The 20,143-nt window shown below is 42.3% G+C and overlaps 2 protein-coding genes across 2 annotated transcripts; one reads left to right on the top strand and one right to left on the bottom strand.

The window, feature by feature from the left end:
* Positions 1–689: 689 nt before the first annotated feature.
* Positions 690–4,117, top strand: noxo1a (NADPH oxidase organizer 1a). Its single transcript, XM_068718323.1, has 8 exons — positions 690–844; positions 934–1,014; positions 1,110–1,182; positions 1,280–1,463; positions 1,936–2,126; positions 2,226–2,351; positions 2,492–2,609; positions 2,744–4,117. Exons 1-8 carry the CDS (start codon positions 779–781, stop codon positions 3,654–3,656), a joined length of 1,752 nt encoding a protein of 583 aa, XP_068574424.1. The 5' UTR covers positions 690–778; the 3' UTR covers positions 3,657–4,117.
* A 620-nt stretch (positions 4,118–4,737) lies between these two features.
* Positions 4,738–19,855, bottom strand: tbl3 (transducin beta like 3). The gene is made up of 23 exons (XM_068718322.1): positions 19,705–19,855; positions 19,530–19,581; positions 19,257–19,352; positions 18,729–18,776; positions 18,443–18,584; positions 18,249–18,333; positions 17,274–17,444; positions 17,066–17,141; positions 16,850–16,946; positions 16,507–16,715; positions 16,230–16,371; positions 15,553–15,611; positions 15,032–15,138; positions 14,753–14,888; positions 12,439–12,678; positions 12,142–12,212; positions 11,146–11,302; positions 10,673–10,731; positions 9,548–9,651; positions 8,298–8,369; positions 7,968–8,126; positions 6,327–6,420; positions 4,738–5,665 (listed from the first exon to the last, which is right to left on the bottom strand). The coding sequence occupies exons 1-23, from the start codon at positions 19,734–19,736 to the stop codon at positions 5,290–5,292; spliced, it is 2,784 nt and encodes a 927-aa protein (XP_068574423.1). The 5' UTR covers positions 19,737–19,855; the 3' UTR covers positions 4,738–5,289.
* Positions 19,856–20,143: the final 288 nt, after the last annotated feature.

The following is a 20,143-nucleotide window of genomic DNA, read 5'->3' as shown; positions in this document are numbered from 1 at the left end:
CATATCTTATACTGTATCCTGTATGCTGCCTCGGTGGCTGCATATTCTACTTTTCTTTATTGCCCTACTCAATGTGCATCCGATGTTGTTGCATATAAAGCACTTTTTAACTGACTTCTAATAATAATATTTTTTTTATTTGTATAGCGCTTTAAAAGCTACTCAAAGGCACTTTACATGGTAAGAACAGAAACAATAAAAGCAATTATTTTCAACCATGACACAAAATGAACATTAATATATACATTTTTTATTATAAGATTTGTCAACGTCATATCTGTCTAGCTAGGAGATATATGTATTCTACACAGAATGAAGCACCAATAAAGTACAAACTGACATTTCCTGATGTGATTGGCCTGAATAAAATGAGCGGATGGATAATAATAATAAATGGATGAATTCTTTGAATAATCTCTCGTGCTTGGGGATGGACTGAGAACAGGACTGGTGTGCTCTTAAATGCACCTGCTCTACATTCGTGTCACGTCTCACACATCCGAATTCCCAAACCAGGAGAACAAGTTTCATTCTGCCCGTAACAGAGAAAGGCTGGACTTTCCTGCAAGTTTTTTTTGTTGTTGTTGTTGCTTTTGGACCGTCCTCCCAGTGATGAAGATGCATTGTCTGCGTGTCTGACGCAACACCGGTGGAGGAACTATAAACACACCTACAGATCATCTCCGCTTCAGTCCCCAAACCCAGAGCGAGGCTGAGAGAGACTTCTGTTGCAGCTCACACACCCGGATTCAACACACGGTGTCTCTGTCAGTTCATCATGGAGGGCCAGAGGTATCCCATCAGTGTCGGTTTAATCGGAGTTATGCACAAGGAGAAGTGCAAAGTAAGCGCATATAGAGATGTTTCCTCTTTTTCAGATTTTTAAAAGATGCCACATCAGTGTGATTCATTTTGCATTTTTCCCTTTTCCAGATGTACATGACCTCCGTGCTTTGGTCGGACGAGAATGAGATTGTAGTTTACAGGACTTTTCAGGATTTCAAGACAATGCACGTGAGTATATAAGGCTACATCTCCTCTCTACGTGTCGCGCGTGTGCATGTGTCGGTTAATTAATAACAATTATGTTACCTATTTATTTCCGACAGAAACAACTGAAGAAGGCATTCCCACCGGCAAACAAAATGAAAAAATCCGACAGAATCCTTCCCAAATTTAAAAGTATGTGTTCGTAAATTACAGCTGCAGCTTATGCGAGTTACAAAGTGCGTTTACAGGCTGTTTGGATTCTAACTTTAAGATTCCTGTGTGCTTTTAGGCAAAAATATGAACGCCGGCACTCAGAAGAAAAGTCCAACCAAGTCACTCCTGCGCCTCAAGTTCTTGCAGAAATACTGCGATAAGCTGCTGAGCTGCGACGAGCAGGTCTCTCAGTCTGCAGACCTCATCCAGTTCTTCCACCCTAAAGACCAGGACCTGCAGCCCGAGTTCGCCAAGAACAGGTAGGCTGAACATATTCATAGTAAATTAGAATACCTTCATTTTGGGTGCGAAGGCCTTTCGCCTTTTTGGAGCCGTTGAACCCAGAGAAGTGAGCAGTGACATTTTAATGTGCTAAATTATCCATTAAAGCAGATTCTATGAAGCATGCATGTAAAAAAAGGACAAAATAATTCCTAAATGTACTTCTTCTTCATACTTGTTTTCACCCTAACACTGGTAAAAAAAAAAGTTTATAGTACAAGATTACTGAATTTTGTGTGTGTAAAATGATTGCAAAAATAGACAATGTGAGTTTCTCTGCCAGCATGTGGACCTGAATAATGTTAAATGCTGAAGTATGGTGGATAAGTCTGCATTCCTGCTCAACAAATTTGGTTGATTGATGCAAACTTTGGGGTTAGACTTGTGCATGAGCTACTTTTTCCTGGAGAGAAATCTGGCTCCAAACTAACCTGCGACTGTCCTCCTCAGCATCATGATCTTGCCATCAGAGGATGAAGTCAGGACCGATGCGGGACAGGTCAAAGGTGGCAACGTGACCCAGCCATTCGTCACAGAGACCTACAGATGCGTGGCCCCTTACGAGACCAAAGACACCAAGAACAAACCTTTCAAAGTGGCAGTGGACGAAAAAGTAGATGTGCTCATCAAAGACCAAGCAGGTGAGCGAGCGTTAGTGCTAAGTGTCCTGTCAATGGTTGGAACCTCATCAACCCAATTACACGGACACATGTTAAATATATGTGGTTGTGTTGGTTCAGGGTGGTGGCTTGTGGAGAATGAAGACAAGCGGATGGCCTGGTTCCCTGCCCCTTACCTGGAGAGCCTTGATGATGATGATGCTGATAATGGGGATGAAGATGGCATTGATGGGAGCCCTGAGAAAGGTATGTGCATAGATACAGTTTCAGTTGTACCTCAATCTCAAGACATCAAACCGTGCACGCAGTTTTAATATACCGTAGCGGGTTAATGTCGGTCGAGATGCTTCGATGTTGTGTATTAAAGTCGTGTCTTTCACTCTCAGGAGGGCTGTACACTGCAGTCAAGAGCTACAAGGCCACCAAAGGTGACGAGATAACCGTGTCCATCGGTTCAGTGGTGGAGGTCCTGCAGAAGTCTGACAACGGCTGGTGGCTCATCAGGTATTTAATCCTTTGGCTGAACTTTGTAAACATCCTTCCAGCGGCATTAACGATTATCTTGTCGTAGCCAAATTCTCACCGTTTTAAACTCCACCAGACTTGAACCCCACATTCTTTGTTGTTTTTTTTAACAGGTACAACAATAAAGCGGGCTACATCCCCACCATGTACCTGCAGCCCTACAACAGCCCTCATATCCGCATGACAGCCCACCATCAGGGTCGCCGCTCCTCCTCCCCACAACAAATCCTCTCCCCGACCCTGGAACTGCAGTCCAACAAGCTCAGCCTCTCGCACGGAAACCTGCTGCAACTTCCAACCATCAGGTCTTCCACACCCACCCTGCAACTTCCACCCATCAGGTCTTCCACACCCAACCCGCTCCCACCACGCAGACGGCAGAGATCGATCTCTTTCGACATCCCGTCTGAAGAACCTCACTTTCAGCCTCCAGCTGCCACCTCACCCAACCAGAGATCGATCTCTCTCGACATGCCGTCTGAAGAACCTCACTTTCAGCCTCTAGCTGCCACCTCACCCAACCATAGATCGATCTCTCTCGACACCCCGTCTCTAGCTGCCACCACTGCCAAAGCTTCCACCTCACCCACGACTGCAAAGTACGTCCCTCCGCCCGCAATCACGGTGGAGATGGACGGAAAACGGGAGCGGCGTGAGATGAGCCCGAGAGCAGATAGCGAGGAAAGCATTTCGAGCGACAGCGACTACAGCGATGAGCTCAATTCTTCCTGGGCGAGCTCCTCGTCCTTCAACCTGAACCTGAGCCAAAGCTACAACGAGGAACAGCTGCGTCTCAGCCGTACGCCTCCCCCTATGGCGAGCAACCGCCTGAGCCCGACAAGCATCCCGGAGGGGAGAATGATCCCCAGCATCTCTGATCCCAACCTCTACAAGGGCCCAGCAACACCTAAGGTGCCACCCAGGCCGGGGGCCCAGGAGATCCTCACCCGGTGTACCACCGTCACCCGCAAGAACGCAACCAAAGGCACCCTGTCACCCTCTCAAATAGAGATAATGAGTCGCTGAACTTTATGCTGATGTATAGCTTTATCTTTATTGTCAAGGTACTTTATCTAAGAATTAAGAGGCGTTGCACCAGAAGCAATATCTATATTGGCCTTTAGCAAAACCAGTTAATATATGTGTGTGTGTGTGTGTTTGTATATGTATATAAAAAAGATTAATAAGGAAACACTAAAGAGTCATGAATGCTCATTTATTTTCCATACTGGAAACCTTGTGTTGTGCCTTATATGCATTTTGACCGTACTTGATTGATTTGTTTTCAAGAGGGCAGCAAAAGTAAATGTTTGTTTGAAATGCCAGAGTGCGGAGGTTGTTCTATTTCCTGCTAAAGCCTGTTAAAAGCAAACTCAACTTGACGAATGGAATGTGTGTAAATATACTCTCCACAGTCTGACCCTGTAAATTCTGTGTGTGTTCACGTGTTACTGAAGAGCTTGGAACAAATAAAACTTGATTTCATCTTCAAATGTCTTTGATTTAAAGTTGTATTTATTGTTTTCAGTCACATCACAAGTCTCAAAATAGATTAACTGTTTCACCTCTGCACTAGTGTTCAGTTAAGAGCAGATAAACGTTTAAAACCAGAAGAAAATTGTCAGTTTGTCTTATAATAATCTTTACATATGTTATTCAAACGTGTTCACACTGCAAGCCCAAAAACATTTGTAATTATTTTTTGCATAAGCAGATTGTATCTAGATTTCTTTAGATACCGATTTTTGCAAATTGGAATCAAACTACATTTGGAGGTGGTTTGAAATGTGACTCCAATCAGATCTCTACATTTGCGTCTCAGTAAAGTTTTGGATAATGGGCCATAAAGTCTGTCATTGACTCTCATCATTTAGTGCAACTAAACTTTCTTTGTTTGATGCACAGAAATGTCTTCATTACGTTCCCCAACCAAGTTTTACAGATCTAAAGCCCAAACATCAACATACCCACCAGAGATTATCACCTTGTTTCCACTAAGGGTTAGGGCTAACACTAAATTGGAAGGAAGTCACTTTGCATGCAAAGACTGCTTGAACACTCTTAAATAATATGGTGCATTTGGAAAAAAAAGGAACCTCTTGTCAAATCACAAAGAACAGATTTTATTTATTATATAAACATTTGTAGGTATTGAATAAAAAACAAATTGTGGTTATGTTAGAACCCTTGTGTGCTGTGGTCGAACCGGTAGATCAGGACTACGCAACATATCACTAGACAAAGGGTGGTGCTGGTATCTGCAGTGGGGAAAGGTAACCATGGCTCAATGCCCGAATGTTTATGCAACTCAGGTGTTCTTCAGTCTCCTTCAGTCTCTCCTCTTTCCTGTCCTAATATCCACTTTGTTTGAGGAAATCAGGCTGGTCACGTTTTTTTTTTTTTTTTAATTCTGCTCAAACTTCGAATGAAAAATAACTGATGCACAATCAAGTTACTGGCACAAGACAGAACATCTTTACGAGCTGCTGAGACGGGGAAAGCACACCTATTATCGGTTTCATCATCATCACTCCACCCCTGTCTCTCTGTCGCTCCCTACACTGCCACACAGTGGGTGTGTCACTCCACTCAGTGGTCCTGAGATAAGACAACCCCCCCTTGGGGAGCGAGTCATCCGTTAAAAGCATGGAGATCCCCGTCAGCTGGCGAAAGTCTGGCATTGTAGAGTGGAGGAAACTGAGAGACATTTCATCACTTTTACTGTGGTTTGATCTTCCAGGTCTTCCTCTTCTGCGCTCTCCTCACTTTCATAGTGGTGGTTGCCATTTGTTTTGGTGCTCCTTCCGTTTTCTACTAACCCGTTGTTGGTGGAGGCTTTCTTTGAGGCACTGACCTCATCGTCGTCGTCCTCCTCTTTTTCTGGGCAATTTGGATCTTCATCTTGTCCGCCATCACCGTCATCGCCATCTTGTTTCTCCTCATCACCGCTTTCCATTCCTTTCTCTTTGTCGATCATAAAGAAAGGCTGTGCAAGAGGAGTGGTATCCATTTCTTCTTCTTCATCTTGGCCCATGCTAGACAGGATACACCAACAGGGATTAGAGTCATAAACTGAATACATGCATTCATAACCTTTCCATTTCCCTGTATTGTTTACAGAAAGTATCTCGGTATCAGCTTCACCCTCCACTCGACTAGGACAGAAGCTTTGAAAACTGTCAAAACGTCATGAAGAAAGTGAAACATATGGCAGCACGCCTGGTTTAACTCAGAGAATGCTGCTCTGCCACATTTTCCTTTTCCGTATTCAGGTGAGACAGGAAGACGACAAGACAACATGCTTTGTCTGTTTGCTGAAAACCCCGACTGGCTCAACTACATACATGTCGTGTTTGGCTCACATAGTGACAATATTTTGTTACTAAGCAGATGTCACCGAGTGCTGCTGAACTTAAGACTGATAGATCTTTTTTTGCCGTACTCAGTGGAGAAAGCTGAGGAAGTTACTGGGCTGTAGTCTGTGACCTGAGAGGTTAAATAAAGTGTGTGAGACTCTAAATGGAGACAGACTGTCTGGAGCAAGGTGACGTCTCATTGCATGAGCGTCTGAAAGGCCTTTGAGTGAATTAATCTGTTAATCCAACTGAACTTCCTGGATCACATTTTATTGCGTCACTGGTACAGTAAACAACATTGTTTTAACGCAGGGCTGTTTTCGTTTTGTCAATCTCTCACCTGGACGGTGCTCCGGCCACTCTCATCTTCTGCCACATGTAGTTCAAGAACATGGACGCCTGCAGCAGATTGCCGATCCTCTGCATGTGTCTCTCTGTGCGTGAGCGAGAAGAGTAAAACGGTCATTCATTTCAGCTCAAATTTGAATCAGGAACCGCTAGAGGGAAACAGCAAAGACGAGATGGTTATTCGGAAACTTAGGCTTGATCGCCTCTATACAATACTTTCATGTTTACATCCACTTTGCTTGTATAAACTACACTATACTCAGTGTGTCTTGTGAATTGTGGTTATGTTTTGACCGTCCCATAGAAAATAAAGCAAAGGAGTCACTCTTGAACAAATACCTCCTCTTTCTGTCTCTTCAGTTTACCGCTACAGTCCAAACCCTGCTGTCAGATTCTCTAAATTTATTTTATACTCGTGTTACATGGGCATGCACCACTGTATTTTTTTCATATTGTACTAAACTATGTCACCATGTGCCTCCAAATCACAACACACCCTGCAATGTGGCAGACGCCTTGAAACAGGTTTGTGGTTTGGCACTTGTTATTGCTTTTGCAACTAAGATGAAGCAGTCGTTCTTATTCTGTCCTGGATTATGTTTTATCTAGTGCTGGGCAACGATTCCAATTTTTAATCGCAATTAACCGCATTGTTATGTGCAAAGTTCAATAATGAATTCAAAAGTAGTGTATTGCACACTTTTATTTTAAAAGTGCTGCTATATGAACAAAAGTGCAATAACATTTGGTTTGCAAACACTTTAAACAGATCAGGTTCTTTTTAACAGCAGTATTCCCTTTACACAGTAAAGCAGTTATATTTCTTGCACTATCTGTGCTCAGTGTGCTGACTGTATTTGAAACGTTTCACTGCTGAGCAACATGAATAAAATGTTCCACACACGTTTCATCATAATGACTGTCTTCTGTTTTCATGACAGTCAGAGCATGTGAATGCAGCTCCCACTGTTCATCAATATAATGCACTGTAACTCCGAGGTGATTATGGTTACCCAGCGATGTCCAGTAGTCTCAGCAACAGCTGGTGCATGTTATAACGCCGTCGCTTATGTAGTCCTCTCCTTTTCATACAACTCGTGTATTCTTCTTGTGATGGTGCGTCTTGAGGGAGGCTCATATGTGCCGTCATTCGTTATGATCCTAAAGGTGCGTTCACACCAAATGCGACGCGAACGCACCTTGAGAACGTTCCTCAGACCGACATCTTCCACAATACTAATCGGCCTGCAGTTTGTAGCTATCCACTTCTCTGTGACATTTGCTAGCCTGTCTTGCTTTTGTTTATCTATACTTCTCCTACACACTGCATCCATCGTAGTCTGTCGAAGCCTCCCTCCACCGTTGCCAGTGAGCATAATTAATTAATGCGTTAACATGATAATAACGCGTTAGCTTGCTCAGCACTAGTTTTATCATTAGTTTATTTTATTTATTGTCTGACATCAACTGCATGTCTGTCCGTCTTGGCAGGGACAGTTATTTTGTCTCATTTTGCTTTTGTCTCATGATGTCTGGAGAGGAACAGTGTTCATCACCGGGTGTATTTTACAATCAATTTGTCTTAGTTAGACACACACGCACACACACGCACGCGCGCGCGCACTCCGCTGACCTGTGTATGGGATGAGTCCCTCGAGGTGGGTTCGGGCGCCCTGGTACTGCAGCAGCTCCTCAGGCGGCAGGTGTGTGAGGAGCACCTGTAGGACGGCCTGGGCATCCTGACAGTTTCTGGCGTTGGTGTTCCACACGGCACAGTAGCGCAGGAGCGACTCTGAGTGTCATAACGGGGTCGCGTTGTGACAGCAGCCATTGGTGAAGGTGGAAACGGAAAGAAGGAATCAAAAGAGACAGACTTTATTAGTTTTACTTCAAGACATTTTATGTTCTCGTCGTGTATGTATTCCATCATTAGAAATGTTGACGGACATCATTGATCCGTTACCTTTCTGATCAACTCGTAGTTTCAGTACCATCTTCTCCAACAGCGTGTGGCTATTCTCCACCTGACGGATCGCTAGAAGCAAAAGAGAACAACATGTCAGAGACATCGGTCAGTCAGCTGTTTGTTCATCATACCTTTGTAATGGTGTCTGGGTTTAAAGTCCACGTTGTGTCACATTTTGGTTGAAACATTATGAATCCTGTCTATGTAGAATAAATGAAGACTTTCTAAACGACACAGATTTGTGCGGCTATTTTTTTGTGTGTCACTAGTTTGTGATGACACAAAGCATTTAAGAGCCTTTGGATGAGCAATGACACCGTCTCATTCTGTGTTACTGGAACATCTAAAACTTTGAATTATATAATTGGTGAGTGGAAACTGTTACATAAGTACATTTAGGAAAACCCACAGGTGCACAGCTGAGATTGGCTCAATTAATATCCTCGCACGACTAGATGTGATGCAACTTTGGATTACCAAAGAGAAGTAAGAATGTGTCTGCCTTTTGTTTGACACGCATACTGATCCACCCTCTGCAGGACAGCACCTGATTGATGTCCTACACTCGTAGCTCAATGTCTTTTATTATTGCTTGTATTTATCTTTAAAAGTGAAGATTCTGGACTGATGGTTAAAAGTTATGTTTAACTATAATACAATTTAAACTGCCTTTCACTTTCCAATTATTGAAATGGTACAAAAAAAGAAGTTCAAAGGGTTAACAACAGTCCTAACTCTAACTATAACATTATATGCAGTCTGTGATACGTGACTTGTGTCACATACCAATGTGTTGAGTGCCATGACGACTATTCAGCTTCAGATCAACAAAACGTCACTGCACTTTTTTTTTTGTTCTGAAATATGAGTCTGTGTCATGGGACAGAACAAAAGAGCCTAAACATTGTGAAACCCACGTGGCTTATTGTTTTTATGCATACAGGCGTAATCTTTGACAGGGTGTCCTGCTGGGTACGCATCAATGCTCCATGAATCAACTCTTAAAAGGGGAGCAGCCGTCCACAATGAGCGACGACAGGATTGACGAGATAAGGACGGGTGAAGCGATGAAGGACAGCAATGGAGTACAGAGGAGATATAATGTGGGACAAAAGCTACAAAATACATTTAAAACCATTGTAAATGTCTGAGTAGAGGCATCCTGGTAGCCTCAAAGTTTAAAGCGTCTCTCTTTTCTGTCCGCTCTTAAGTGTCCCCATAATTAAAAAATAGTTGTAGCTAAGTACCTTTAATCACAGTGAGCACAGTGCGAGGCTGGTCCAGGGAGATGGCGAGACCCAGAGCCTTCAGGTACTTCTTCTCATGGAGCAGGTTGGACAACTCCTGCTGCCTTCAGACACAAGAAACACACACATACACACACACACACACACACACACACACACACACACACACACACACACACACACACACACACACACACACACACACACACACACACGAACGGGCACATGCAAAGATATTTGTTCCTCAATGTTTTTACGGCAAATTAGCTCAAAAAGGTGAATGTCCACAGAAATGAAATACCCAAACCATAAATGCAGTTCCTCGACTATGGATATAAACTGTATACTAACACATTTAAAAGGTTTGACAGATGAATATATAAATCATGTTAACTGTAGGGTTAAACTTGTAGGGTTAAACTAAGCATCTTGTACTCCAATAAATCCTGCCTGATAATAACTGATTAGTTACCCAGGATGACGTCAATGTGAACGCTTATGTCTAAATGCTTGTTGGCATGCACCAGTGAGTAAACATTCATTAAACACAATTAATTGTCTGAGACCTGAAGTTCCCTCCTTTTTTCAGAAAACACACACACACACACACACACACACACACACACACACACACACACACACACACACACACACACACACACACACACACACACACACACACACACACCCCTGACCTGACCTGTGACCTCAACCTAACACAGTCTGTTTAATTATCAGGCGACATGAAGGAACCGAGGCTGAGTGATTCCTCCAGGATCTGTGAAAAGTTGACCAGACTTTGTTTGTGCACCATTACATTACATTACAGTCATTTAGCAGACGCTTTTATCCAAAGCGACTTACAATTCAGTATCTATCTACACACCGTAGACGCAGCTACGGGAGACATTTTGGGGTTAAGTGTCTTGCTCAAGGACACATTGACATGAGACTAGTGGAGCAGGAGCCGGGGATCTAACCACCGACCCTCTGATTGAAAGGTGGCCCTGCTCTCCACCGTGGTGACCGACGGTCACGGTCACCACTTCAGTTTGAGTGATCCATCAGAGGATGGAGGGCTGATCAACTGTTCTAAACTGGAAGTTACTGGCGTGTGTAGCTTACTTAAGTATCTGATCCTCCTGCTTGGCCTGCTCCTCTGCCAGCTCCACCTCAGTCACATCCTAGCAGTGAACAAAAGACAACATTTTTGTGGTCACACATTGATCGCTGCAGGGGAAACTCCCAGTTAGACCAACAAGTCAGCTAAAAATAACCAACTAGATGTGGACCAAATATTTTGCCTCAGGAAAAGACCAAAATCTATAGCTGATGTCACCTCCTTTCTAGCTTGATGCAAATACTGACCAAACAAGCCAGAGTGCTCTGTCAGGTGATTAAAGGACTTTGTTTTACAAATGTATAGATTTCTGAGTTGTTCAATAATAAATCTTGCATTTTTATTTCATTTTCTTGCTTTTATCGAGTGATTTATTACCCAAAGGACAGTTAAGAATGAAGACGAGAAAAAAAGTTTGACTGCTAATCGATGCAGCTTCATTCTCTCTGCGTCCTCTGATCGATCACATCACACTTACCACCCACACGGTGATGTTGGAGTCGCCTGAACCGGTCACCATCTTGTCATCTTTGCGGCTGGCGTGGAGACCCCACACTTTGTCCTGGTGGGCGTCCAGCGTCTTCACACACTCGTTGGTCTTTATGGTCCACAGCTTTACTAAACCGTCCGAGCCACTAGGGACAGAACATCAGTTGGGAGAGTTGAGTTACAACTGTGTGAGAAACAAATCTATCCTACATGCTAATTCTAGTGAGGTTTTTAGTGCGTCTACGTTGACACTGGGCAAACAGAAAGTAAACTCAATTCATGAATTTTCAGAACTTTTCGTTCACCTTATGATTAAATCAATCAAAAAACTAATTGGCATATTAATTTAAAATAATCGTTAGTCGCAGCCCTCTACTCAGAACAGTCAGCAAAAACTAAACTGAGTTTTGAGTGTGTAGTGAATGTGCACTATTCTCACAGAAAGCAGCTACTCACAGTTGGAAAGAAATAACTTAATATTTTACTGTCTCTATATCAAACTTGTTGACATTAGGTAGCGATTACTAAGTGAATAACTTCCTGTTAGTAACAAACAGTAAAGTGTGTTGGTTTCTTGTATACTAACTGCAATAACAGTAACTATAAAGATTATTCAATCCTGTATAAAAACAATAATGTAGTGTGGGAATGGGACACAGCTACGTGTTTTCCTTTTAATATCATTTTCTAAAAGTTTGCCATCTGCAGTCAAACACAAGAACAATAGAACATGACTTTCACTTTTTTTCCCCCATTAAGTATGAATAGTCCACTTGTGCCCAAAGCTAGTTTTTGGATCGTGCCAATCAGATAAAACATGTGAGGGTTTGGAGGGTTTCCTTACGCTCAGCACAAAGTGAGGCTTTTTTTTTTTTTTTTTAAATGAATTGACACGGCATAGTGTTTCCAAAACTAACCTGTAGAAGTAAAGTAAAAAAAGAAGATAACATTTTTCTGGAGAAAAGCTTTGCATGTGTGTGGTTACCTGGTGAGCAGCTGAGTGCCTCGGCTCACAAAGATCACCTTCAAAACCGATGCATCGTGACCCTCAAATGTCTAACAAAGTAAAAAACAAAGAAATCACTTATTTACTTTACAGCCACACAAATATCACAATTACACTCATCAAATAACTCATTCATAACTCTAACAAACAATCCCCTGTTGAATTTAAAGTGAGAGATATGACGTCCGTGCATAAAAAAGGACACTTGACGAGGATTTTACTGCACAAACACAACTGGCGGTACTCTGTGACACATGCACACTTCTCGTGGCCCACCTTGAGGCAGCTGAAGTCTTGTAGGCTCCACAGTTTGGTGGCGCCGTCTGCGGAGGACGTGGCCAGCACCTGGTCGACAGGAGAGAAGCAGACGGCCCAAACGCCGCGCCGGTGGCCCCGAAACACCCCCAGCATGCCCACGATCCCCTCCGCCGCCAGCGACCACAGCTTGGCCGTGCGGTCCTGGGACCCCGAAGCCAGCAGCTTGTCATTGGGAGACACCGCCACGCTGTTTATATCCTGGAGGAAGCAAGGGCGTGAGATGAGGAGATGAGGACTAACTGACTTTTTCAAGTTAATGAGATTTTAGTAAATGCAAGTTTGAGAGAAGTAACTTTATTGGCCTTTAGGGCTTTCTACCAGAAATCTCCTTCGGTTTAGGCAACAAACCTACTTTGTCTGGTGAAAGACAATATCATGCGGGGATGAAATAAACCCTTTCAGGAAGAAAGCCATGAAGGAAAATTTCTCCTCAGTGCAAATATATTCGAAAAGGAGTCTTGCTCAGAAACGGGATGGAAAAAAAGCCATGTGACGGCATAAAATAAAATAACATTTCTAACAAATCTCTGAATTCCTCTCACGACACTGCCTGAATGTTTTACACGACAACAAAAGACACGTTAAGTAACCAAGTGCTGCTGATGGACAGATTGTCGATTGTTGTATCGTACATCTCGACTCAGGTGTGTGCAGGCGTAGCAGGAAACTATAGTGTGTTAAAACCTTCCTAGCTGTAATCAGTTCCACTGGTGCTTTTTTCTGCACTTCCTTATGTTAAGACTCGCCCTGTAAGGAACTGCTTACAAAGAGATGCTGAAGACTGACTCACCTGTGTGTGTGTGTGTGTGTGTGTGTGTGTGTGTGTGTGTGTGTGTGTGTGTGTGTGTGTGTGTAAAAGCCAGGAAGAATCCTCACTAAAGCTATATATCTTTCTGAGTATGACTAAATAATCCATTTCACTACAATTCCAAGAACTGCTTTTACATACATTTAAGTAACCGGGTTAATGTAGGCTTTCTGCAGTAACCTGATTCATTAAATGTCATTACAACAACAACAAATTTCAGTAAAAGCTGTGCAGCAGGAAGAAGGCATGAAGCTACAGACTAAAACTGAAAATGAAATAAAGGATAACAGCTTCTAGAAACGGTCGTTGACAACAGTCAGACTATCAGTGAAATTCAGACACATTTGCACTGTGAGGAAACACTGTGCACTCTCATTACAGTCTCTTGCATCTAAATGTGCTGACAAAATACTTTTTAGAAATAAAAAAAAGCTGTAACCTGATTGGATCTTGTTCCGTGAATAAATGTTAACAATGACTTTCCTCCGCTGTTTCCCATAAAAGGGATTATCAGAGGACTACGTCACTACATGAGTAAACAGAAAGAACTTACGACAATGACGTGTCAATACCCTTTCTCTTCAGCGCATTCATTAAGCAGGAAACAAGAAATCTAAAAACCCCAAATCATAAAAAAAGAATTCTCTTCCTCCAGTTTTGATTGCAAAAGGATGCAAGGTTTGAACCGATTCTTTGTCGTCACCTCGGACTTTCAATATCACCCGTTTGTCAGTAGAGACAATGACAATATTGAATGCTCCGGTTCGAAAACAACTACATGAATGCACCAATGTTCACAGCTTGCCAAACATATGTCATCCATAAAATGTGTGGACACAGCTTGTTTATGTACTTAGTTTATCGTCTCAAGATTTGATTTTAATTATCATTATCGCCGCCAGGAGATTATGTTCTTTGGAAGCTGTACAGAGCCGGTGCCGACAGCAGCATAGATAAAAATGAGTGCATCGGCTGTTTGCGACATGCGGATGAAAACGTCTGATGCTCGTGGTATTTGAACCTGTACTCTACTAAGTGCACTTTTCTACTTTTATTTGCAGCCAACTCAAAAGTGTGGCTGTTTTTTCTTATATCCAGCCCTAAAGAAAGAAGTGAATTCCCACACACACTTATCATCTCTGCATCCATTTATTAAAATGAGTCGACCTATCGGGCACAAGGACCTTTCTCAAGACCGAAATGTCGACTCTTTCTAATAAATCAATGCAGAAGTGATAAAAAGGTGCTGGAATTTACTTTTTGCTTTGGAATTAGATATTCAGGGGAATAGATTCCCTTCCCCATTATGCAAAAGCCCACAGGATAGTTTTGGCGAACATGCCTCGATCTGAAATGTATTCTAGTGGTATTTTATGAAGGATAAATGCATTGGAAATAATATTTAGCAGGATGTTTAAATGTGGCTCTTTTTTCTTCTTCCTGTGTAGAGTTCTGTGCTGGTACCTTGTCATGTGCCTTCTCTGTGGCGCGGGGGGTCAGCTGGTGTATGTCCGCTCCTGTAGCAGACAGGTCTGCTGGGAGATCCCACACCTTCAGGGTACAGTCCTGACTGCCAGACACTATGAAAGACGCTTTCATCCTGGACACAAAGATGGAGAATCATTACCGGCACACAGACTCATTAATGTCCTTCATTCCTGACGGTAGACGTGACAAGAAGCACTTGTTTGTGTGTGTGTGTGTGTGTGTGTGTGTGTGTGTGTGTGTGTGCAGGAGTGTTACCTGGAGCAGGTGATGGAGCCCACCGCGTTAGCGTGGTTGGAGCCATGAGCCACACAGTGCACCCGACCAGTGTCACTGTCCATCTGCCACACACGCACTGACCTGTCCTAAAGACAAAGACGCAACACACACTAATTAGCTAACCTTCACCCATAAACTCATAATCATGATATTACCTCATCTCAGACATCGCTATAACAAACTGGAAACATTAGGCCACTAATATGTAACTAATTGGCTAACTCTGGCACATTAACATTGAGGTGGTGAAATGTTGATTAATGTGCACTGCCCCAGGTAAATAAACACAATCTTTTATTTTTTTTTTAATTACTGTAGAAACATGTAACATGTAACAATTCGTAGTTTCAGGTAATCTAAACATAGTTATGAATATTAAATTACACATCTGCCAATAACTCCCTCGTAATCCTACACACTGATCCTTTAACAGAGTTCATCGTGAACACTCATTGTTTCCTGAGTTTCGAGGGCTGGAAGGTGTTAAGACGCGAGCTCACCTTCGCACAGCTCGCAAAGACAAAGCCCTTTTTGAACACGTCCAGTGAGAGGACAGTATCTGTGGACAATAAACAGAGAAAAAGAGCAGTGAATGTCAGAATAGATCATCTTCTCTCCAACCTGCTCAGCAAGTCACTTTTTAACACCATGAAGCTGAAATAACCTGATTGTATCAGATCTGAATTCTTTGGATTCTGTTTCCTCTGACAGCTATCATTTTCACTAAACCTGTTATGGTTAATACAGCCGGTGTTGAATTTGCTATTGTGCATGTAAAGCATTTTGCAAGTTTGTTACACTTACAAATAAAAGGTTATTATCATTTATTTGATAATATCAATATAGGTCAGACTCATTACAAAGCAAACTTATTTTTCTCAGAGACGAATCATCATTACCAGTGTGGTAATACATCTGCAATTGCAGCAAGGTTTTCATTCCCAGTCATCCACGTTTCTCCTAGTCATGCAGCTATTGCAGCTTTTAGAAACTACAGAAAAACTTGCAAAAATATACTGAAGACTGACCTGCACTCATTATTCTTACAGTGTACGACACTGTTTTCAAGACTGATAAATGAATAAATCCTTCTGCCCTCTGGTGATTAAATAAACATACTGCTATGCATTTCACATCGGTACTTGTTTACACATGCTGCCCTCTGCTGGTTACTGACCTGTGTGTCCGTAGAGGATCTGGCAGCTGTTGGTGAGCAGCTCAAACACCTTCAGCTGGCAGCTGTTGGTGGCCACCACAATGTGGCTGTCCCCTTTACCAAAAAACTTCACGTCCAGCACTTCGTCATTGTATCCCACAAACTGTGAGAGTGGACAACAGAAGAGGGCGAGGGTGCCCATTAATTATCTATAAATAATCATAAAAGAAGCCCTGAATGTTGATCAAGTTGTCCAGAACATTTTGACAAAGGTATCAACCTCCACCTCAGTACACACCTGCTGCTGTGTGGTGAGACCAGGCAGCTGGTAGAGCACAATGTTGTGCTCTGCAGTGACTGTGGCCAGTCTGGAGGAGGCAGGCAGGAGAAGGAGGTACGTTAGACCGCGGGGGTCGTCGTCCTTCTCGTCCTCTTCCTCAGAGGCGGCTGTGAGGGTCTGGGCGTAGACACAACGCGCCGTGCTGGCTTCCCACACTCGCAATACACCTACAGGTGAAGAAGGGAGACGGGGTGAGAGACGGAGACATTGAAAGAAAAGCTCTGAGGAATTGAGGTCACACAAAATATGGATTCATGCACGGCGACACAGATTAGATGTTCGGACAACTCAAGAGGCGAACCTTTGCTGCCTGCTGTAATGAAATGCAAGTCTTTGCTCATCACTCCAATCTGAGACAAGTCCTCATTCTCAGGCAGCAGCACAACACCCTCCACGGCCTGACGACAAAGACAACACAATAGAGAATGAAGCTGCGGTATTTTTCCAGCATGAAGAGTACAAAAATATTTATTCTTTCTTCATCAAGTAATACATGAATATCTCCCCGTTGTCTTACCTCGTAGACTGGCACAGCTCTCTTGGCTTTCTGAGTCTTCAGGTCCCATACTGTGCAGATCTTGTCTCTGCCAGAACTGCAAATAAAGATCAGCACACAATTACAGCAAGAAGAAGAAGAAGAAAGAAAAACACTCCCCATTAGATGCCCCAAAACTTTAGATGTTGTGACTAACAGCCCATCCATCGGGTGGCTGAGTGTACGGTACCTGACCATGGTGCCACCGTCGGGACTGAAGCTGAGGGAGGTGACTGCGCTGTAGTGGCTCTGCAGCACACACACACACTGACTGGAGCGCAGGTCCCACAGCCGAATGCCACAGTCCAGAGAGGAGGAGAAGAGCTGTAGCCTGCTGATGTCAGGGTGGAACTGGACCAGGCTGCAAAGATACACACCAGTACGTTACTGAATTTAGTTATAAACTAAACCTAAAACCTGTAACTTTCAAACCTTTTATAGTACATATGGTAATGTTTTTGTTTACTATACATTATTAAAGAAAAATTAGAAGACACCAATATTAAAAACACTGTATTTTTTTAATTGGAATATCTGAAAATCTGATTTTACTGGCCTTCAACACCAACAAAGTACATCCGAATCACCTTTACTGGCCAAGTGTGTGTGTGTGTGTGTGTGCACATACAAAGATGAATTTGACTGTGTTTTTTTAATCTCTTTTGACAAAAAAAGGAAATAATAGCTAGGAAGGTCAACAAAGCAGGGCAAAAAAAAGTTAAATAATAGACAGGACTGTTATGTACACAAGTAGTGAAAAAATAGGTGTGTGTGTGTGTGTGTGTGTGTGTGTGTGTGTGTGTGTGTGTGTGTATATATATATATATATATATATATATATATATAAAAATGTTATATAAAAAGCACCAATGACCAACAAGAAAATAAAAAATATATATCTTTTTTTATATACAAGTCAAATACATTGCTCAATCATACGTTGCTTATATAGACTTATGGCAGATAAAAAACAATATTTTAAGATAATACGTATTTAATGATTTATTTACTGATCAATCTTTATGAAAAAAACATGTTAAGGGGTATGATAAGTATGATAAGGGGGGAAAAAAGTAGGAATGACATACTAATCTTGAGTATACAAGTTTTTGAAGGAAGAGAAAACTTTTGTTAATACATATTATTCAAAGATATTTCAACTTACTGAACAACGCCAGGTGAGCCTTTAAGGTTGTGTGTGCAGTACTGCTTCACCACATCCCAAAGCTTTATAGTGCCGTCACAGCCACCTGCAAGACAACAAGAAGACAAACACTGAAAACTGTACAACCTCTATGTTGCAAAGATCAGGCAGAAACACGGTACACAAAAGACAACTTATCGTCGATAATTGCTGACCTGTGGCCAGGAGTGTAGAGGTGGAGTCAAAGGCCATACTGGCCACAGGAACCATGTGAATGGCCCTCCAAGAGCGAGTACACTGAGCTTGCCTCCAGTCCCACTGCTTCAGCAGCATAGCTCTACTAGCTGTTACCAGCATCTGTGGTGGAAAGCAGAACAGAGACACACATGTATACTGAATACTTTCTCACAGACTGAGAAAAGAACATCGAGCAAAAACATCCAAATTCCCACGATGAAGTCTGACTGAAATGATGACAGGCGCTCGAAGTGTAGGCTTTACCTCATCGTCACAGCTGAGTGCAAAGGATGTGATGTCCTCTTGATCATCCTGCAATTACAATATGGACAGATAGGACAGGCTGTCAGGATTGTTCAATTAACAATATGATACAAAGCAAAGCAAATCTTTACATTTGAGAAGCTGAACCAATGCATGCTTTGTTTACTAAATCACTTAAATGATTATCAAAATTCATGCTAATAGACTTTCTGTTGGTCAAATTATCAATGAATCAGTTTAGCTCGAATCATATTACCAATGCTATATATATATATTTAATTCATCATGAATAAAATCGAAAGCCAAAAATCTGATTAGCCTGCATAAAGGACATACATTACTTAATTTTTGCAATTTTTGGCATCACAGTAAATAAAGGATGAGGCACTATGTAGGAAGGCAACACAAGCTCTATTCTGCTGGGCATTGTTCTATGACAGTAGTTATTTGAGATAGGGCTTCTGCTGTTGCAAATATTAAAGATATAAGGCTCCGTCCTTCAAAGGTAACCACCCACTCTGTACTCACATGCTGAACACTGTGGACAATCTTCCCTGTGCTGATCTCCAAAACGTTGACACGAGATTCACACGTGCAAAAGATGTACTGTTCATCTTTGCTGATCTGGAAAACAAACAGACAATAAGGTAAAGGACCATCTTGTCAAATCAACATGTATGGCACTGCAATAGTAAGTCAGTGGAGTCCTTTGAGAGCATTGCAGGCTGGTATAACATGTATTATACACCGATTTTAGCAACACAGACGCTTTTGACACCAAACACAAGGCAGACAACTCACCTGCACTTTTCCTCCCATGTAAAACGGCTCAATCTTGCGGTCAACGACATAACTGTAAGGGAAAAACATAAATATAAATATAAGTTGTACCAATTTCAAATGACACTATAGCCTAGCTTGTGTTAGCCAGCTAGCAAGGTTTTCAGCCTGCACGTGCGATACATCACAAACTTACTTTGTTTTGAATTGAAGGTTGGTGTTTGCCATCTTGCTCACGTTGAATCCCCAAACTTAAATATTTTTGTCCGCTACAGTAAAGTTAATTACTTATTTCTCACTTCACACGTTGGCTGAAGTCAACACATTCCGCATGTTGGTGGTTGGTACCCGAGTCGCACTCAATGCACGTCATCTGAGCGCACTGTGCTGTGATTGGCCAGACGGGTTTTGCTCATAACACAGCATCTATTGGCAACATGTAAACAAACAGGACTTCTATGAAAAAAAACATGTAAACTATACGTTTTTTTGTGGAATAAATACGTTTCTAAGTTAAATGGGTGAATGCTATGTGATCATTGTAGTTTTAACAGAAACAGTGACTTTTATATTTAGACCCTGAGGCTCCTAACAATAGAGTCACCTGGGTTTATTCATGTTCACAAGTTCCTGGA

Source organism: Cebidichthys violaceus, unplaced genomic scaffold, assembly GCF_023349555.1.
Source record: "Cebidichthys violaceus isolate CVI_PGR_0920_01 unplaced genomic scaffold, fCebVio1.0.p SCAF_23, whole genome shotgun sequence".
NCBI lineage: Eukaryota > Metazoa > Chordata > Actinopteri > Perciformes > Stichaeidae > Cebidichthys > Cebidichthys violaceus.
This window is presented reverse-complemented; position numbering and strand designations above follow the sequence as displayed.

Coding starts and splice junctions, on each gene's coding strand:
- tbl3 (XM_068718322.1), bottom strand. CDS start 19,736: ATGGCAAACACCAACCTTCAATTCAAAACAAA. Junction 10,732..11,145: donor CCAACATCACCGTGTGGGTG/GTAAGTGTGATG, acceptor GTTCACTGCTAG/GATGTGACTGAGGTGGAGCT. Junction 9,652..10,672: donor CAGGAGGATCAGATACTTAA/GTAAGCTACACA, acceptor TTGTGTCTGAAG/GCAGCAGGAGTTGTCCAACC.
- noxo1a (XM_068718323.1), top strand. CDS start 779: ATGGAGGGCCAGAGGTATCCCATCAGTGTCGGTTTAATCGGAGTTATG. Junction 2,352..2,491: donor TGATGGGAGCCCTGAGAAAG/GTATGTGCATAG, acceptor TTTCACTCTCAG/GAGGGCTGTACACTGCAGTC. Junction 2,610..2,743: donor AACGGCTGGTGGCTCATCAG/GTATTTAATCCT, acceptor TTTTTTTAACAG/GTACAACAATAAAGCGGGCT.